At 53.2% G+C, this 19,431-nt stretch overlaps 1 protein-coding gene across 1 annotated transcript in view; it reads left to right on the top strand.

The window, feature by feature from the left end:
* MYH9 (myosin heavy chain 9) overlaps window positions 1–19,431 on the top strand; it is an 89,367-nt gene that overhangs the window by 19,230 nt on the left and 50,706 nt on the right. The window contains exons 2-3 of the mRNA XM_059186854.1: window positions 10,292–10,643; window positions 14,977–15,133. Of these exons, the coding sequence (XP_059042837.1) occupies window positions 10,311–10,643; window positions 14,977–15,133 (490 nt within the window). The 5' untranslated portion in view covers window positions 10,292–10,310. The remainder of the gene's footprint in view (window positions 1–10,291; window positions 10,644–14,976; window positions 15,134–19,431) is intronic.

Below are 19,431 nucleotides of genomic sequence, written 5' to 3'. Positions count from 1 at the left end.
GGCTGCCGCCAGGTGCCTTCCCTTGTCCCTTTCTGTTCAACCACTTTCTCCCTGGCCCTGTCCTGGGACTCTGCCCTCTCTTAGATTGCAAGCTGGTTCCTGGCTCCTCTGGGCTGCTTTGCAGCTGCTCACTTCTCCTATCCACTCCGAGGCAGAGGTCAGAGAGGGTGATCTCTTTAAAATTCAGATCCGATGATGTCACCCACCCCCACCCCCACCCCCAGGTGGCTTCCCCTTCTCCCTCCACTAAAATCCACATTCTTCAGCATGGTTGATAAGATCCTGGGGGAATCGCTGCACTCGTCCCCTCCAGTCTCCAGCCTCCAGCCTCTCCTCTGCTAGGGCTACTCCCCCCTCCCTGCCACGGAGGAGGAGGGAATCTGTGCACAAGGTTCTGGTGTCTTATTGTTTTTAATTAATTTATCTTAGGGAGAGAAAGAGTGAGTGCATGTGCGTATGGGGACGGGGAGGGGCAGAGGGAGAGAGACTCCTGAGCGGGACACGGGGCTCCATCCCAGGACCCTGCTGTCATGACCTGAGCCGAAACCAAGAGTCAGCTGCTCAACTGACTGAGCCACCAGGCGCCCCTCTGGTGTCCTCTTTGATGGTCTGGTTTTCATGGGTGTAGAGCAAAGGCAGAGTGACCCCAGGCCCTGCCTTCTGTAGTCAGGCACACGTGAGCCCTTCTCAGTGTTCCCCAGGCCGGGAGGAGTCCTCGGCAGCCTCTCCATGTGGCCTCTGTGGAAGGAAGGGCAGAGAGTGTGGGTTCTGGGGCTCTGGTGCTAAATTCCTCTCTGGGCTGTCTCTGGTCTGCTGTTCTTATCTGCTGAACATCAACACCGGCTTGGGTTGGAATACTGCTAACGGCCACAAGTCCTAGCTTCTTCTGTAAGCAAACAGCATTCCTGAGGTAGGGAGGGAAGGGGGCCCATCCTCCAGTCCTCAGCGGCTTCTGCCTCCTGGGCTCTGGACCTGGGAGGACCCTCCCCCCCCAAACCCGCCCCACCTCTGCATCCTGTGAGAATGAGTGCCTTAGGGTGAGCTGCTTCTGTAAATTTGGCCCTGGGTGGAGGGACAGAGTACCGGCTCCCCCCCTCCAAAGATGCTCGTTCTACTAGGTTCTGTGGCCCATTATCTTGTTGGAGCCTGAGAGCCTGACTCAAATCGGGCTCTTCTGCCTAAGGCCTCGTGCACACCCCGCCAGGCCAGCACTGAGGAAGCGTTTTCCTGCAGGCTGGCCTGGAGTGCTTTGCCTGATTAGACAGACTTGAGCAGGCTTCCTTGTCTGCAGGCTCCTTGGAGCATTTCCTGTGCGGGAGGGCCACAGGGAGGCAGGTGTCCAACCTCCTGTGGCTGTGAAACCCTCTTCCTTCGTGGTGAATTACTGGCGTACTGTGCCGTGGTGTTAGCTGGGGACCCGTGTATCCTGGAGAAAGAGTCACCAAACTCCTGGAAACTTTCCATGGGCCTTCGGTGTCCTTCTAGAGAAGGATTAGGGTTAATTAGGAGGATGAGACCTAGAAGTTCTTACTCGGTGTCCAAGTCTTCCCTGGCTGTTTGAGTTACAGCTCCTCTGACACAGATTTTCCCCTCACAGTGAAGCTAGGAAGGTGCGGTGTGAACAGCTTCAAGGTTACCGGAATTGAGTGGGGGAGTCTGTGGGACTCCAAGTTTACACCCATTCCATTCGAGTACAGTGCATTACAGACTTCCCTTGGGATTTGCAGAATTGGTGCGCTGCATTGCAGTGGTTTTTCTCAAGTTCCTTCTGTCTGTTCGGAGTTGGTCCAAAGATGGATGTCTGCTGTGCTTGCTAGATGTGGCCCGAGGGCTCCGGGAGAGGCAGGGAAGGCTGCCCCTGAAGTCTTCGCACGGCTCCCGACCAGGGCAGAGGCCACACCACACCAGCCAAGGGCCTCTCTGGTGTGTCTGGTGGTAGATGGTGGGTGCCTCCCCGTGATTAGTCAGGAGGGGTTAGAAGGTTCCAGAAAACAGAAATGGTTTTATTTAACCTTACGGAAAGCTTCTTGGGAACCAATAAATTATCTTCACTCCTGTTTCTCTCTGTGAATTGAAAGTCACCCCCACCCCCCACCAGTACTTTCTTTCCACCCTTGTTTTGGGGCTATAAGAACTAGCCCATAAACGACTTGGGCTTTGTCACAGTCGAGTGGCTGTGAGTGGCTGGGAGATGGCAGGCTGGGAGCCTTGCGCTTGCTGCCAGCTTGGGTCTCAGGAAGATTTTCCAGCTTCTTTGAAAGCTTCCCCATTACTCCTTTCTTCTCTTTGCGGTGTTCCTCATACATTCATTCAGGTAAGTTTAACTGAGCACCTGTTGGGGTCAGGCATTGTGCTGGACTTTCAAAATCAAGGACATGAATGAGACCTGTCTCCCATGCTCAGATGAAACTGCAGATAACGACAGTTCAGCTGTTGGATTACTCACGGGAAGTCCCTTTGTAGCTATGGAGGAGGACGTTGGGGTTGAAATTTGAGAGAGGGCTCCTGGTGTTGAGGATGAGGCCTCAGCAGAGGCAGTTGTGAGCTGGGCTTGGTTATGAGGAGGGGCCGGAGCACGGAGATTGAGGGGTGGGCTCAGAAGGGCCCACTCACCATGAAAATATGGTTAGTTTTACTGGAGAAGATGTGGAGCCATCGAACTGTTTGGAACTGGTGAGTAATTGTCAGTACGGTAGGGTGTAGGACGCACAGAAACAGAGCTGCTGAGCCATCCTGAAGGCAGCGGGGGGTACGGATTGGAAGGAGGTGGATGACTCGGGGGAAGGCCAGGAAGGGGCGGCTGTGCAGGTAGAGAGGAGGGCCGCAGTCCTGCAGCAGGGCGCTGGCCTGAGGGCTTGACAGAGGGCTCTGCTGATCCACTAGAAGGAGTTTATGGTCTCAGGTGACCAGATGGATGGGGTCTTGGTGGAGAGGCGGAAGAGAGTCCGGGTTTGGGGGAGTTCAGGTGAGATGGTGCTTGTGGACTCTCTGGGTGGAGACATGGACTGAGTGTTAGGCACTCAGATATATTAGAGGGGGTTTGCAAGAGATTTCTGGGTCGAATACATTTATCTGGGTGTCCTCCTGGGGACCAGTCCTGATGTATCAGAACCTTTCAGTGAATGGCATTTGGAATTCCCAGGATATGGGGTAAGCCAGCACAGCCAGAGGAGCACCCCCCCGGGCCCCCCTGCCCCCCTGCCCCCCAGCATGACTGCTGCCTGCCTTCCATGAAGGACTTGGACCTCTTCCAGCAGGCGAACTAGGTTGTGACTCAGCAGCTGAGGAGCTGCGTCAGGGGTCCTGGAGATTCATGCCCTGCCTGGGGAAGCACAGGAGTCTCCTTTGCCAGATATTTGGGAATCTCTACAGTCCATTCCAGTAGTGGGTTCAGGTCAGGTCCCTTAAAAGAACAGTGCATTATAGGGACAAGCACTCCTTGGAGCCATCCATAGTGGGTGGGTTCTGGGAATCACTTTTCACTGGGGAACTTCTGTTTCTAGAAGTGTGTACTTCGGACTCGGGAGAGCGTTTACTGAGCTGAAGTCTGGCTTCTTTGCAAGGTTTACTCCTGCAGCTCACCCCTCCAGTCTGTGCTCCTCAAACTGGGGGTCATTTTGCTCCCCCAGTCCCCATCTTGGGCAGTGTCTGAAGACATTTTCATTGTCTCTCCTGGGGACGAAGTGCACTCTCGTCTAGTGGGTGGAGGTCAGAGATGCTGCTAGATCCTGCAGTACACAGGACAGCACCCCCTCCCCCAAAGAATTCCAGCCCCAGGTGTTTGCAGTGCTGAGGCGGGGGAGCCCTGCTTTAACCCATCACGTCACTGTGTAGTTCTGAAGAACCCCCCCCCCCCCCTTCTCCCTTGGCCTGGTGCCACCTCTTCCCCTCCCCCACCAGTCCTGGTCCCATCTTCTAGGACTCCGTTGACATCCCGTCCCTTCCGTGAACCCCCTGCTGCTTTGAGTTTTCCCTCACCTTACGCCTTCCTCTCTGTTCCTGCGATGAGTGCCTGACTCATTCGTCTTTCTTCATTGAGTCTTGTGTTGGCGCTGACTGTTTATGTGGCCTTCCCCTCTACAGTGAAGGTTCCACTAGTATAAACTCCTTAGGTCCTTTGTACCTTTGTCACCATATTTTTGCACGTGGACCTTCAGTATGTAGTAGTTCATTGAATAAGTAAATTTCAGGCATTCGACAATTTCTGGGTAACTTCAGCAGCCGCCTTCATAGGCCCTTCCTTAACGATGGAACTCAGGCGCCTTGCTAGTTTTGCTAACTCAGAAGCAATGGCTGCAGGAAGAAAGGAGAAGGGACGTGTTCCCTTGTGCTCTCCGGGTGGGGGTGGGGATAAAAAAACCAAGCAAGGAGCCTGCTGGCAGACAGGGGTGGTGAAGCTGGAATGGGGCTGCCAGTGTCTGCGCTGAGGTCACGGGGTCTCTGAGCTGAGGTCACGGGGTCTCTGAACTGGATCCTTGGCTCGGAGAACAGAGGTGGCTCACCCAAGGTCAGACAGACCCCTGGCCCTTCTCTCAGTGCCAGCAGTCTAAGGTGGGAGTTTGAGGGCCCTGGTACAAAGCAGCACCAGGAGGGGGCGGGTATTTGCAGCTTCCTGTTAGCATGAGTAGTGTCTGTGTCCCTGGTTTGCTGAATGAACCAGGGCGTCTGGGTTTGTTTTCTCCCCAGAGAGCTCTCGGGGTTGTTGGGGGGAGGCAGCTGAGGCAGAACCCCGGCCGGTGTGAGTTTGAACCTGGGCTTTGTGACCTGTGTGGGCCTCCTTGCCCTCACCTTTGGGGATGGAGAAAGGCCCTCAGACTGGATAGCTTTGAGATGAGATGGGAGGAACTGCAGCTCCAGGCCCAGAACTTGGCCATGGAAGCCTTTACATAGACCCTTGTTGTCTAGGAATGGACAGGCTCACAGTGTTTGGACCAATGATTTGTCCCAGTCGAATAAATTCTGTCTTTAAGGGGCTAGCTGTTTCTTTTCCAAACAAGCACACAAATCAGTAAAAAGAGAACCAAGTGAAGGGTGGGAAGCTGGGAGGGAGCGGGGTTGGGGGGGGGGTCTTTGGGAAAACAGGAAGGAGTAAAAGGTCCAGATGGATGTTTGGGGAGAGAGGGAAAGGGAGAAGGCAGGCAATCAAGGAATTACATTTTGGGTAGAAAGCAGAGGTTTTTGGTCAACCTATTTTCTTCCAGTTTCATCATTTCCTGAGAGTCCTAATTTAGCCTCTGGTCGTGTCCTCTCGATTATGGCCTAAAAAGGCAACTACTTGGGTTTCTTGGAGTTGGGCTGGCACCCGCAGGAAGCTGGTGTGGAAAGGACTGGCCTCCACCGGATCTGCTCTCCAGTGGGGAAAGCTGCCTTCTTTTTCCTTAACTCCTTGCTGGCCTGTGAACCCTGCAGAGTACCACAATTTTCTGAGGTCCCCTAATCCAGACCCCCGAGCTTTTTCCCACAGTTTTCCTAGTGCTAGTGTGGCTGCTGCCCCCGCATGGGTGTGCTATTCCCGTGGCTGTGCATACCAGTCAACCCTTTTGGAAAGCATTTTGGTAATACTTCTCAAGGCTATAAAAATGTTCCTTTGTTTCAGTAATTAAACTTCTGGGAATTTATCTCAAGGTGGCCCACCATATAAGGAAAAAACCTAATGAGTGTTTTTTTTTTTTTTTTAAGCCCCTTCCCCGCCCCATCACTTTGGAATATTATACAGCCATTAAAAGTGTTTCCCAAGAAAACCTTGAAGTCAGGAGTCCTGAATTTGAGTCCTTGCTTCTCTAGGTGTGTAACCGAGTGGGATCACTCCCTCTCCTCTTAGAGCCTCTGCAACTTGGGCTGGAAAGTGAAGTTTTGGATAAAAATGGTCAGGCAAACTGTGGCCCTGTGGGGGTTTTTAGTCACAATGAATAGGAAAAATCCACAATGTGAAACCCCATGCTCTGCCTATGATCATGAAATCTCTCCAGTGTTTCTGTGAATAAGGATTAGGAGGACCGGAGGAAAAGAGAAAACTGACTTTAGGGGGAGGGTCTTAGGAATTTATGGGGATATTTTTCTTTCCTTTTGAAAACTTAATTTATTTGAGAGAGAGAGAGAGAGAGAGCACATATAAGCAGGGGGAGAGACAGAGGAAGAAGCAGGCTCCCCAGTGCAGGGCTCTATCCCAGGACCCCTGGGATCATGATCTGAACTGAAGGCAGATGCTGAACTGACTGAGCCACCTAGGTGCCTCTCATTTTGAAAACTTTTATATTATGTGTGATTTAAAAGAAATTTATTTTATTTAAATTCAATGAATTAATATACAGTGTGTGATTAGTTTCAGAGGTAGAGATTCACCAGTTACATGAAACCCCCCACCCCCATCACATCATATGACCTCCTAAATGCCCATCCCCCCCAGCTACCCCATTCCCCCACCACCTTCTGCTCCAGCAACCCTCAGTTTGTTCTCTAGGGTGAAGAGTCTTTTATGGTTTGCCTCCCTCTCTGATTTCATCTTATTTTTGTACAAAGTGTCAGAGAGGCCATTAAGTATGGTCCTAGGACAGGGAGGGGAGAAGGAGCTGCTGCCTCCCTAGCGTCCCTTCTCTGATGCCCCCTTTCATTTCTGACACCTCAGGCTGGTGATAGCTTTCTCTGTCTGCACCCTTCGAGGTCACTGCTCACGTCTGCATCACTGGAAGCTGTACTAGGCACACATGCATCCATAGCCGCTGGGGCCCGGGGCCTGCCCCCCAACTCAGGTGGACACCGGAGCTCAGCCACAGTCACTGCATGTGAATGTACCCATCTGTGCTGGCGGGAGGGCTTTAATACACGCCCTTGTTTATGGTGACCCCATAAACCCCACCCCCGTGTCCAGCCCATGTATATTGATCTTGGCACTGCTGCTAACCCACGTCATTCCTGTGAGCTGCTGACACCAGATATCTCTGTCCTTGGCCTGGCCGAACGGGGCTCAGCTGGGCGTAATGAAAAGTTCTGCTCAGAGAGGGGCATGGAGGCCTTGGGCCAACCCTGCATGGGAGCCTTGGCACCCCTCGAGACAGAGGGGTGCAGCCGTCAGTGTTGGCCCAGCTATGGGGGGACATAGTAAGACTCCCCTGTTTTACAGGAAGTGTAGACTCCAGGTCTCATGAGGGGTAGACCGGCCTGAAAGGAGGGCAGGGCGAGGGGTTGGGGAGGTTGGCCCCTGGCAGCAAGCAGCCGCTGTGTGCATGGCCTTCCAGTGCATACCTGCTGATGGCATTCCAGGGGCGACCGATGGCCCAGGACTTGCAGCCGAGAGGGAGCTCATGTGCTGCCAAGCTGCCAGGCCGCCAGACGGCTGCTTTGTGTGGGTCCCGCCAGGGCTGGTGTTGCTGGGATGAAGTGAGTCTGATGAGGCCAGAAGTCCTTGCGTGGACAGCAGCAGGCCAGGGAGTGAGAATGTTAAAATTTTGACTGCGCTCTGATAGCACCCAGTGTGTTGGATGCTGTGGAATGTGTTCCCCCACACTCCCTGTGTCCCACTCAATGTATGGGCAGTCTGACCTGGCTCTGAGGCCAGCCTGACTTGTTCTGTGGGTCCCCAGCCCAAGTTTGCCAGGGAGAGCCCTGACTGGGTGGGGGGGAGGGCGGCGGCGGCGATCTAGGTTAGAGCCCTGCACCCTGACTGGACTGGGCGGCTCTGGGCAAGTAACTTGCCTTCTCTGAGCCTACTTCCTCATTTATAAATTGGGGATAATAAATGATCTTTTGTAGGGTGATTGATGTTTCAGTGAGGTTAATGTTAGGCTACCTAATGACTGTTCCCTTTTCTTCTGCTTGGAGGGATCTCATAAAGGGCATGGAATATCTTTGGGTGTTATTCATTGGGCTGGAATAGTGGAACTTTTTTTTTTTTTTTTAAGATTTTTATTTATTTGAGAGAGAGAGCACACGTCAGGTGGGGGAGAGGGAAAGAGAGAAGCAGACTCCTGGCTGAGCAGGGGCTGGATCCCAGGATTCTAGAATCATGACCTGAGCCCAAGGCAGAGGGCTAACTGACTGAGCCACCCAGGCGCCCCTGGAGTAGTAGAATTCATAACCAGCAGTGGACTCAAGATTTGGGGGGACGGGGTTCGAGTGAATCCCTTGCGGCATGTTGATGGGAGATTGTCTTATCCGTTTTGGGTTTGAAGTTTGCAGAAAGGTTTAGAACAGTAGCCTGTGAAGCCGTCTGCTCTGTGATCCTTCCAAGTCCTCAAGCAGAGCAGTGGCATGGGGATGGGGCCTGGGAGCCTGGGTCCTAGGACTGAGGACCTAGGACTGAGGAGGCTGCCTGGCTAGATAGTGGTCAGTTGGATGGCAGAGAGGGAGAGGGTGGCTGGGGTGTCCTCTGGCAGAGAGAAGCCTTCCATTTGCTTGAATGCCTGGTGGGCATTCGGAGATCCCAGTCCCTACAAACAGAAGGTGAGGCCAGGCCGTCCCTTCCTGCCTCTCGGACTGCTGTGTTCGGACTGCTGTTTTCTCTCAGGGCCGGGGGCGGGGGGTAGTCTTTGCAGGTGGATAAATGCCCCTGGTCCCCCAAGAGGGGCTGCTAGGGTTTGCTTGGCTGGGACTATAAACAAAGCCACCAGCTGAGGTTGCTGGGGAGGCTGCCAGGCTCTGTTCCATGGACTTGCCTTCCCTCCTGTGGGGGGTGGGGAGGCGAGTGAGCAGATTTCCTGGAAAACAACCCCTTTCCTGGAACGTGTCCAGGGGAGCCCCTTAGTCTTGATCTGGAAAGCATTTAATGAGCCCAGATAAGATAGGCCTGGGCAGCCTTGGCTTCTTTTGTTCTGTCCCTCCCAAACCTTCAGCCTCCTTAGCATCCAAGTCCCTGTTGGAGTCTAGATGTGTGAAAGCCCGTGTGACTCTGGATTTGGATCTGGGGTCCTCCTGGCCTCCCAGGCCTGGAGATGGGGGCCTTGACCTCAGAAAAGAGAGGCCTTCCTGTGTTGCTTCTGGGCTGCTTCTCAGGGGGCTGTGGGCTGGCTTTGTCTCAGACCATGGTTTCGAAGTCCTGTGATCTGTTTACCTAAACCAGCTGTCCTCCCGGTGGGTCCCAGCCTCTGCCTTTGTGCAGGAATAAGCACTGTGGTTATCCTGTGCGAAGGCCATGGGACTAGGAGTCCCAAGTACCCCCTGGGTGACTCTGGACAAGCCCTTGAACCTCCAGGGAGTTCCTGTTTCCTTGTCAGTAACATGGGATGTGTAGCATAGTTCTTACTGACCACACAGAGTTATGATGAGGGTCTTTTTTTTGTTAAGATTCCATTTCTATATTTGAGAGAGAGAGAGGTAGCAAGAGAAGGCGTGAGCAGGGAGGAGAGGGAGGAGGAGAAGGGAGGAGGGGAAGAAGGCAGGGAGCACCACCCACGGCTTCATACTAGGACCCTGGGATTGTGGCCTGAGCCAAAGGCAGCTGCTTAACTTACCGAGCCACCCGGGCACCCCATGAGAATCTTTTGAGATAACGAAGTGCGTGTGCAAGCATTTCATAAACCATTGAACCACACAGGTTTAAGGGATTATTTAATCCTCTTTATTTTGCAAATGAGTTTTGAAAAAAGGAGACGCATGGTGCTTCCGTTCTGGACATGGGTTTGCAGGCTGCCTTTCACATTAGTGGTCCAGAAGGGAAGCGCTCCTAACTGTTCTGACATTTCCTGGAGCCTGACTTCTTTTCTTCTTGCCTTATTTCTTTGGCCTGTGTTAACCGAGATGGAATTAGCATCTCTTGGCAACATACTAGTGTGTTGGTGTTTTATTTCTTTTTCCCCTCTTGGTTGACTCCGTGAAATAAAAAGTTTTTTAAACTGGCAACTTCCGCTGTGCATGGTTGTCTTTCTTTGCCTTTTGGGGCGGTGGGGGGGCGGGTAGGTAATTAGAAACTAGTTTTTGTTGGAAGTCCTCTTAAATTGTGTAGTGTCTTAACTGTCTCAGCTCATATAGCAGAGTGACTGTGGTTACGTCTGACTCATCATTCGGTGTCACGGTAGTTTTATAGATCAGTTTGATTGTGGATGGGTCTTAGAATCTACCTTCCTGTGAACTTCTTACCAAAATATGTGATGACAACTTGTTGTCTTTTGTCTCAGTTGTGTACATCTTCTTCCCAAAAATGAAGAGCGGGAAGACACTGGCAGCCCTGCCACCGGGTTTTAGAAGTTTTGCTCTGTCTACTCCAGCGTTGCCCTGTTTGCAGAGATCAGACGGGGTCAGCAGGCCTTGTGTGGCTGAGGACGTGGTATCTAACTTCTCCCCTTTGATTCTCCCGCAGGTCCTGGCTGTGAGTCGCCATGGCGCAGCAAGCCGCTGATAAGTATCTCTACGTGGACAAAAACTTCATTAATAACCCGCTGGCCCAGGCTGACTGGGCTGCCAAGAAGCTGGTATGGGTGCCTTCCGACAAGAGCGGCTTCGAGCCCGCCAGCCTCAAGGAGGAGGTGGGGGAGGAGGCCATTGTGGAGCTGGTGGAGAATGGGAAAAAGGTCAAGGTGAACAAGGATGACATCCAGAAGATGAACCCGCCCAAGTTCTCCAAGGTGGAGGACATGGCAGAGCTCACGTGCCTCAACGAAGCCTCTGTGTTGCACAACCTCAAGGAGCGCTACTACTCGGGGCTCATCTATGTAAGTGGGGTCCGGGGCCGGAGGTGGGGGGCCTGGCTCTGTCCCATCCCCCTCACCTGCTTGGGTGCTCTTGCTTCGGGAGAGGAGGGGCTCGAAGAAAGCAGGGGTAACATCCTCAAACTAGGCATGGGAGTGTCCTCACGGAATGTTCTGGTTTTTCTCTGCATAGCCAAAACACACCAGGAAGCCTGTTTCAGATCTGCACGGAGGGTGAATATCACGGTGTGCGCCCTCCCACGGGCCTGGGTCCTAGTCTTGGTGGAGATCGGAAGGCTGGTTCTTTCTAAAGCAAGGGAATGCCACGTCCTGGTTTCCCACCTCGTTCGTCCTGTACCACCTGGTCCCCTTCCTCCTCCCCATGGCCCCATCTCTTTTTTAGACTCTGTCCTCTTGTTCTTGTTAGAGGCCTGTTGGTATGCCTTGCTTCCCCGGGCAGGATGCTTTGAGCAGAGATGAACGTGGAGAGCGAGGCTTGAACCATCCATTCTGGTGCTGTGCTAGGCTTAGTGGCCCAGAAGGGCCCAGAGCGTGCCAAGGAGAGGGAGCAGCCCTTTCTCTGTCCCCTGGGCATTGGGGCCACCTGCGCAGAAAGACTGCTCATCCCTGTTTTAGGAAATGTCTGGAGAGGGACGTTTTTTCATCTCCTGTGTAACAGGCTCCACAGTCTTCGGGTCCTAGGGTCACAGAGTTCTTTCTGATTTCTTATTTCTTCTCTTCAGTTCCAGGGTATTTAGTCTAGTTTCGTCTCAGGTAGGAAAGAAATATCTGGCTCTTGTTATTCCTAAAATAGCTCTTTGTTTAAAGATGCTGTTATATATTCACCTTGGCCTTCTTGGTCTGAATACAATGGTTCTCAAGATTTGTTTGAATGGGAGGAAGAAAACATCTTGAGAGCCTTAGAGCCCTCCCAGTGGGAGGGCCAAGCCTTGGACCCTGGGGCTGGCCCATGATCACACATGTCATAAAAGGACGAGCTGGGCTCATCCTGGCCCAGGGACGGTGAGGGGCCCCCAAAGAGTCAGCCATTTTATTTTCTATACAACCTCAGGCTGACGTCAGCACACATGTCCATTGGGCCCTTCTCCACCATACTGGACCGGTATCCCTGAGTCCCCTGCAATGTGCCAGAGTCCTCTGTGGGGCCGCGGGCCATCCTGGATTGCCCAGAGCTGTTCACCGGGCCAGACTGCGTGCCAGCACTGCGTTCCCTTGCTGGTTGCTAAATTGGCGCAGGATCACGAGGTTCTTGTTTTCTGCCATCGGTGACCTCCCTTTGGGGATGAGCCTGATCAGTCCGGACCGTACACAGAGAGGGCTTCCTGCAAGAGTCCTCCTTGTGGACCAGCTTAGTCCGGCTTGCTGATACGGCAGGTGAGGAGAGCTGAGGCCCAGAGAGGGGCATAGCCCAGCGCAGGGTCATACAGCCTTCGACTGGGACTTGGGTTTCTGGACTCTCAGCCCAGGTCTCTCTTTCTTGGTAAGAGCACTGTATGGACAAAATTAAAAGCCTCTGTTTCTAGGGATCTTGATCACTGAAATTCAGCATTTGGTGACATGCAGAAAAACAAGGAGCCTGGAAGGAAGCATTACTTGTCTGTTGGGGCAGCTGGGAGCCAAGGCTGATTGCCTGGGAGTGGGACGCCCCCTGGGGAGGCTCCATAGCTTATTGTACCCACTCTGCTGTGCCCCGGGGCTGGCATGGGCTCTGGTATAGGGCATGGGAGGCGGAGCCTCCAGGACCTGGTTCAGATCTTTTCCCCCGGCCACGCGGCCTGGCCACAAGGAGCCTCTCTTCCTCCCTGGTGAGAAGCCTGTTGTACGTGCCAGCCCACACCTGCTTCACGGCAGGGCAGGGCTCCGCGGCCATGCTTTTCTCAGTGAAGGTAGCTGGTCCTCTGCCTGGCGTTCCCTGGTGTCCCTGTTCAGCTCGTGTAGTTACTAGGGATTTTCTGAGTGTGGCACCCACTGGGCGTCCTGTGCTGGCCTATGTCAACTGGCTGCAGACCGTCTCCTGTCCCACAAAGGGAAACGTTACTGAAATGCGTTCAGTGTTAGTGGCTTCATCTTTGCTCTGAAAGCGTGGGTTTCACTGTGGAGGCAGGCAGAACTCTTTGGAAGCGTTCATTCCTGTTTCTGTCACCTCCCATGTGCAGTTCCTCCTGCCTCAGCCCAGCCTCCTTCCTAAGCATCTTTCCCAGTAGGGAAGTCGATGGTCTCTGCAGTTGCCCTACTGGGGACCCCAGCAGGTGCAGAGCGGCAGGGGGATCAAAGCCGCTGGGCAAGGGCTGCCGCCTCATTCACAGTCCACCTCTCTGCGCACGACGTTCCAAATTGCGACCCGGGAGCCTTTGTGCAGTGTGTTTGCCTGGTGGTGTGGGCGGCGTGGCTAATCTTGAGCCACAGCTGCTCTGTCTGTTTCCCGGGGGGTGAGGCTCTGGGTTAGGGGGCGGCTGGGCACAAAGAGCCTCTGTGGCCCGTGAATGGAGCGGCTCCCTGGCGTGGCCATGGAGGGGCAGAGCCACTCACTCTGTGTCCGCTGGTCCCTGAGCCTCCCTCTGCCAGCAGGCTGCTTCCTCCCACCTGAGCTGCGGGGCTCACACCCTGCTGGTTTGATGGGATTAGTCCAGAGAACTCTGAAGCTCTGCCGAGAGAGGCATCCATAGGACCATCTGCCCACCCAGCTGTCCAAAAGCCTTGTCCCAGGAGCCCCCAGTCCCCTTCTGTTGTCACGGCCAGCTGTTGGCACACATCTGGCTCTGGGGCACGCCCTAAAAGTGTGGCAGTGTGTCCCTGGCTTTCATCAGGCTGATTTCCTAGAGTGTGGGTTTTCTCAAACCCCAGGAACAGAGCTCAATTGTTTCTGAGCTCCTGGGATGACCTCACTGCTCCCTGGCCTTCCACTTCATCCCCGCCCGACAGTCCCACGGAGGGAAAACCAGAAGTCTCCCGCCTTTCTCTCATGTCCCTGTGATACCCGCGCCGCAGGTGGCCAACACCACGTGCAGACCTCTTTGCTTGGAGCTTTCTGGTCCCTTGTGAAAGAGGAGTTGGAGGGAAAACAAATGACTGATTATCCCAGGAAGAAAGAAAATCGAGGGCCCTGAGTCCCCGCCTCCCTACAAAAGAGGCAGCCAGACACACTTGGTCATTTCCAAACTTGGCTGCTCTTCCGCAGGCAGGCCGCTGGAGGTTACTGGGTCCCTCTGAGTTCTGCTTTTAATCTCTTAACTTCTGCTTGGGAAGTCCAAGTGCTGTAGCCCTTGGCCACGGCTGGGAAGGGGCTTTGTGCTCCCGATTGGTCCCCGGGTTCTAGTGGAGCCCACCTTTAGGTTCAGCCACTAGCTCCGTCTTCTGTTGTGGCAGGGCTGGGGGTGGGGCCAGCACAGAGCGCAACTCCCCTTAGGGTGCTGGCTGCTGTTGGATTGAGGGGTGCCACCATGGGCAGTGAGGTAATGTGATGATGAAAACAAAAAGACAAGAGTTCAGAGGACTGGCCCCTGACCGGGATGCTCTGGATTAGGGGTGGCGGGAGACCTAGGGCCTCTCCCAACCCTACCTTTAGCTGCCTTAGGACCTTCAGCTGTCATTAAACAGTCCGGGCTGCAGGTGTGTGTGAATCACGGCCCTGCACGGCTGCTTCTGGGCTTGCGGCACGTTGTCCTCAGAAGAGGGTGCTTGGGTTGCTCTCGAGACTTTAAACACAGCTGTACCTCCCACCTGAACACCTGTCACCTGGGTGGTCTCCGGAGTCCTGCCCAGCTTGTTAGGAGTCTCTCTCTCTCTCTTTTTTTGGGGGGGGGGGGTGCTGAGGAGAAAGATCTGGGAAGGGAAAGGTTATTAGAAAAAAAGAGTAGTCACAAATTAATATGAATTTACTTTAAGACACTGAAGACAGATCTGTCTAGATCTCTATTGAGGCTTGAATATCTCTGCAAGAGTCTTTCAAGGTAGACTACTTTGTGGTTCTGCACAGTTTGCATGCTGCAGCCAAATTCTTTTCTCTCCGTGCCTCTCACGATGATAGTCACATCTCTTACTGTCCTTGGGTCTGAGTTTTGTAACTGGACTTCTGTCATCTGTGTCCTGCCGTGGATCTTGCCCGAGGCACCTGCTTGTTGGCATGCAAAACTGGTTATACAGTCGAGGGAGGACCCTCGCTGAAGGAGCAGAGTCGGGGCTGGCGGCCCTCCACCTGCAGGGGAGTGGGGGGCGGGGGGCGTTTTGCGACAGCCCAACTCTAGGTCCTTGGTGGCAGACTCTTTGCCATGAAGTTTGCATACTGCCGAGAGTCCAGACTTCCTAACCCATTTCTGTCCGCTGCTCTTTTCTTTAGACTTATTCAGGCCTGTTCTGTGTGGTCATCAATCCTTATAAGAACCTGCCCATCTACTCTGAAGAGATCGTGGAAATGTATAAGGGCAAGAAGAGGCATGAAATGCCCCCCCACATCTATGCCATCACAGACACCGCCTATAGGAGTATGATGCAAGGTGAGTGCCTCGGCCTTCCCCTGCCTTTCCCAGCCTTGCGGACACCTTTGCAGGGCCTCAGTCACATTCAGTGCACGGTGATCTAGGGACTTGATCAGCATTGATGGCCCTTTGGTGGCACAGTGCATCTTGGCAGTCTCTGAGTCACTCTGAGAGAGCCAAGGCAAATGGCTATCAAAGGACATGTTTAAATGTTGAGAGAATGTTCTAGAAGGTTTAAAAACAACAACAACAACCCACTTCCTAATTATCACAATTTCTCATTCTTGTAGACTGTCTGTGCTAGTCCTCTTACTTCAGGCCCCTTATGCCACATACTCCTATTCCTCGCTTCTCACATCTCTTTTCTTGCTCCTCCCTCATAGTCTGGAAACGTACTTGGGTTTTTCCCATCTTTAAGAAACAGACACTAGGGATGCCTGGGTGGCTCAGTGGATTAAAGCCTCTGCCTTCAGCTCAGGTCATGATCCCGGGTCCTGGGATCGAGCCCAGCATCGGGCTCTCTGCTCAGCAGGGAGCCTGCTTCCTCCTCTCTCTCTCTCTGCCTCTCCACCTACTTGTGATCTCTGTCTGTCAAATAAATAAATAAAATCTTTAAAAAAAAAGAGAGAGAAAAAGAAACAGACACTAAGTCTCTCCCGGATTCTGTACCCCTGTGGTTTGTCTTTGCACCCTCATCACAGTGGAGGTTTGTAGAGGAAGTGTCTGCTCCACAGGCCTCCCTGCCCTTCTCCAGACTATCTGACAGAGGTTACCCTCCCTTCTGTGTTGCTAAATCCGTGGTACTCACGTGTTCTTATCTTGCCTAACCTATCCCCAGCGTTGGACAATCTTGACCACTCCTTTTGAAAGCCCTTCCTTCCTATGTGACCCTCTCTCTGGTTCTCTAGATCTCTGCCTACCCCTCTGCCTGGTTCTCTCCTGCCTCTCCCCTGCCCCCGCTCATCGGTGCCTCTCAAGGTCTCTCTGCTGGCTCCAGTGTTCCTCTGGATGACAGACCCATCCACTCGAGTGGTTTGACCGGCACATTCCGGCTGAGAACTGGGCCTGTCGCCAGATTGACAGCCCCTTGGCCCTGGCTGCCATTTCTCCAGCCACCCAGCCACTGGAGCTCGGAGCCTGGCTCACCCTCCACTGTCCGTTCTCATTCTCCCTCCTTTTTACAAGTCCATCAGCACCGTCTATAGATTTTATCTCTTTTCATATTTCTGATCTCCTTGCTCCTCTCTTAGCCGGTGGCCCTGTCCTCAGTTAGGGCCTCCACAGCTTGTCGCCTGCACTGTCTCTGTGATCTCCTAACCTTCACTCTCAATAGAGCCCTCTCTCTACTTTGAGCAGAGGGTCATCTTCCTAGAATGTAAAGCTGATCACCACCCCCCCTGCTCCAATTTTGAAATCTTAAAAACATCTCGAAAAGTCTCCTCATGACCCCAGAGATAACCCCTGAACCCACCAGCAGCACACAGGTCCCCCTTGTAATTGGCTTCCCGCCTACCCCTGACTTGGCCGCCACACAGACCTGCTTACATTTCTGTCCCTGGCCTTTCTGTGTCCAGCTGCCTTGCCCGTGCCTGCTGCTTGCGATGCCTGGCAGGTCCCTAATCTCTGTTAAAGACAAGGCTGAAGCATGCCTGCCCTCCAGGGAAGATGTCTGGGCTAGATTTGGTGACACTTTATTTGGCTTAGGTGTTCACAAATTTGTTTTTCTCTCCTAGACATGGACGGGGCCCATGTTGCCTTTAGATTCTCAAGCACCGCCAGGTGCTTGGCGTGTGGTAGCATTTCATGTAATTCCCAGTCAGGCCCAACTCCCAGGCAGTGCTGTATGCTCACAACCACATATAGATAGTGGTTTCTTGAATCTTCATACTCATGTGTGGCTTCTTTCTTTAAACTTTGCAGCGAACCTGGGCAGTGGTGGTCAAGAACCTTGCTGCATTAGCAAACTTTATCCCCCGTGTAGTGGTTTGAAGGGGCGACGAGGGCGGCTGTCCCGTATCGTGCCCACAGCGTTGGCGGGAAGGCATTTCGTTGCCAGACTTGATGAGTTATTCAGGACGTACAATTTTGGCCTAGCCTTTGGCTTCTGTTTATGTCTATGAAAATTTCTGGAGGAAGCCAGCCCTTTAGTTTTAAAGTAGGATGTCTGTTTCAGAGTGCTAACTAAAGCAGTCTGGTGGGAGAACATTCTGTGAGATTCCAGAAGAGCCTGAGTCTGTGTCTCTAGAGGCTATGAGTCAGTTTTCTCCTAGCTGTCTTAATTGGCCTGGTGCAAGTTCACCCCGGAGTCTTCCTGAGCTCTGTGCTGCTGAATTAGGGCAGTTCCACCCTCGGATCCTGGATTTGAACTGTTTTCTAGCACGCGGGCTTCTTTCACTTTCAGTAAGCCACAAGTTCTCTGGGGTGAGAACAACCTCATGACGTAGAGCACGGCACCAGCAGTTGGAGCCCTTGGAACTGGACTTCCAGTCTTCCGACAGCCTGCACGTCTCCTTCCTAAAGAGATTTGTCCCATTTTTATCCAACAACAGAAAACTTTGAGAGGCAAAAGCCAGAGCAGTAGGTTGGGGAAGTCGTTGGAAAAAAAGAGAGGGGTCAGCAGAGGGCCGGAGCTTTCCTTTGTGTTGACCAGGAAGTCTCAGCTGGAACCAAATGGCCTTGACAGGAAGTAGGGATCTCCCCAAATTATGAGAGCAAGTAGGCGGATTTTTCCATCTTTTGGAGATTGGGATGGAAATCTGTTGTGGGCCCAGGAAGCCAGAGGTGTTGCTGCTACCTTGGAATGTTCTGTGCAAATGCGGGGTCCCCGTAATTTCTAGCTCTCAGTCCACGAGGCTTTCCCTGCCCTCCACATAATGCTGGATTGCTGCAGCCTGAGCCCCACGGGGACCGACTGAGAACATTTCCCAGTCCCTTCTCATACGCAGCTGACCTGCGCAGCATTTAACAACAGGTTTTTTGTTCTTGGAGCAGAGAGGAAGTTAATTAACAGAAGTTGCTAGTCACGATAAGAAGGTTCACCAGTAAAGAAAGTTCCAGAGAGGAGCTGTGGTTCTCGCCCTATGTCAGGTGTGGATGGTGCTGTGGTGCCTCGGTGTCTGTGGGGAGTAGGGATGAGCTCCTTAGCACTGACTCTGCGGGAAAATGGGGTTGCTCTCTGCCACTTTCTGACCAGCCTGGTCCTTTTCTGCTTTTTAAACTCAACAGGAACTAGGAAAAAGTTTCCTCCCTGCACCGCCTGTGGCTTATGACATACTAGCCAAATAGGGTAGTTGGTGTCTTTGGGGACTTTTATGAAATGAGCTCTTGGCCTGTTGCTGGGACCTCCCCTTCTTTCATCTCCTAAATGAAGGATTTAGGAGATTTTCATTTGGTTTGTCTGTGAGTCCTGATGCGTGCCCGTTGTCAGTTAGCATTACTAGTGTTCGTTTCCACTTTCAGAAGCAGCCAGTTTGGATGATAGATTATATGGTCACGCTACCTGATTGTCAGACCACACCAGGATTGACTTTGAGGCCAGAGAATCCTCTCGGGGGAGGGGGCTTGTCCTGGTCCTCATAGGATGCTCAGCAGCAACCTGGCCTCCAGCCTCCAGTTGCCAGCTGCTCCCTCCCTTTCCGTGGTGACAACCGGAAACGTCCCCAGACGTTACTACCAGATGTTCCCCCAGAGGTGGGGACTGCCCCTACTTGAGACCCACTGGACTGAGCCCCGCAGATTAGTTTCATGGCGTGTCGACTCCCTGGATCAGTAGTGCCTCTGGCCTGGGTGGCCGAGGATCCGAGACTCATGATGCCAAGGAATGTTGGGAGAGACGAGTGCTGTCTGCCATGGGCACGGGATGGGGCATGGCAGCGTTTGGTGCCCTGGATTATTCTGTGGAGCTAGGAGGTAGAAGGTGCCAGAACACCAAGAGGTCTAGTACATGATTCTGGCACCGGAGGCTCTGGCAGACTGGGTGGAGGGATGAGATGTGTTTGTACCCAGATACCTGGGACTGCAGCTACGTAACGAGACCAGCTGCTACCCACACCTGGTGCCCGCTCGGCCGCAGCAGGTGTCCAGTGTCTCGGGAGTTTGGGGGGAAGGCGTGGCCGCTGAGGCCTGGCGTGGCCGGGAAGGTCCTGCTGAGGTTGGATCCTGTGGAAGGGCCGGCAGGTATGTATCAGTGGGTGGTTCTGGGCAGCCTAGACGTGCCCGGCAGTTCTGTTTGTCTTTAGTCTCGATCTTGGGTTTAATTAGAGTTGTCGTGACTTGGTTGGTTCACCCTCCAACCCAGGCCTTTCTGTTTGGTTAAT

This window comes from Mustela lutreola, chromosome 8 (assembly GCF_030435805.1).
Source record: "Mustela lutreola isolate mMusLut2 chromosome 8, mMusLut2.pri, whole genome shotgun sequence".
Lineage (NCBI taxonomy): Eukaryota > Metazoa > Chordata > Mammalia > Carnivora > Mustelidae > Mustela > Mustela lutreola.
This window is presented reverse-complemented; position numbering and strand designations above follow the sequence as displayed.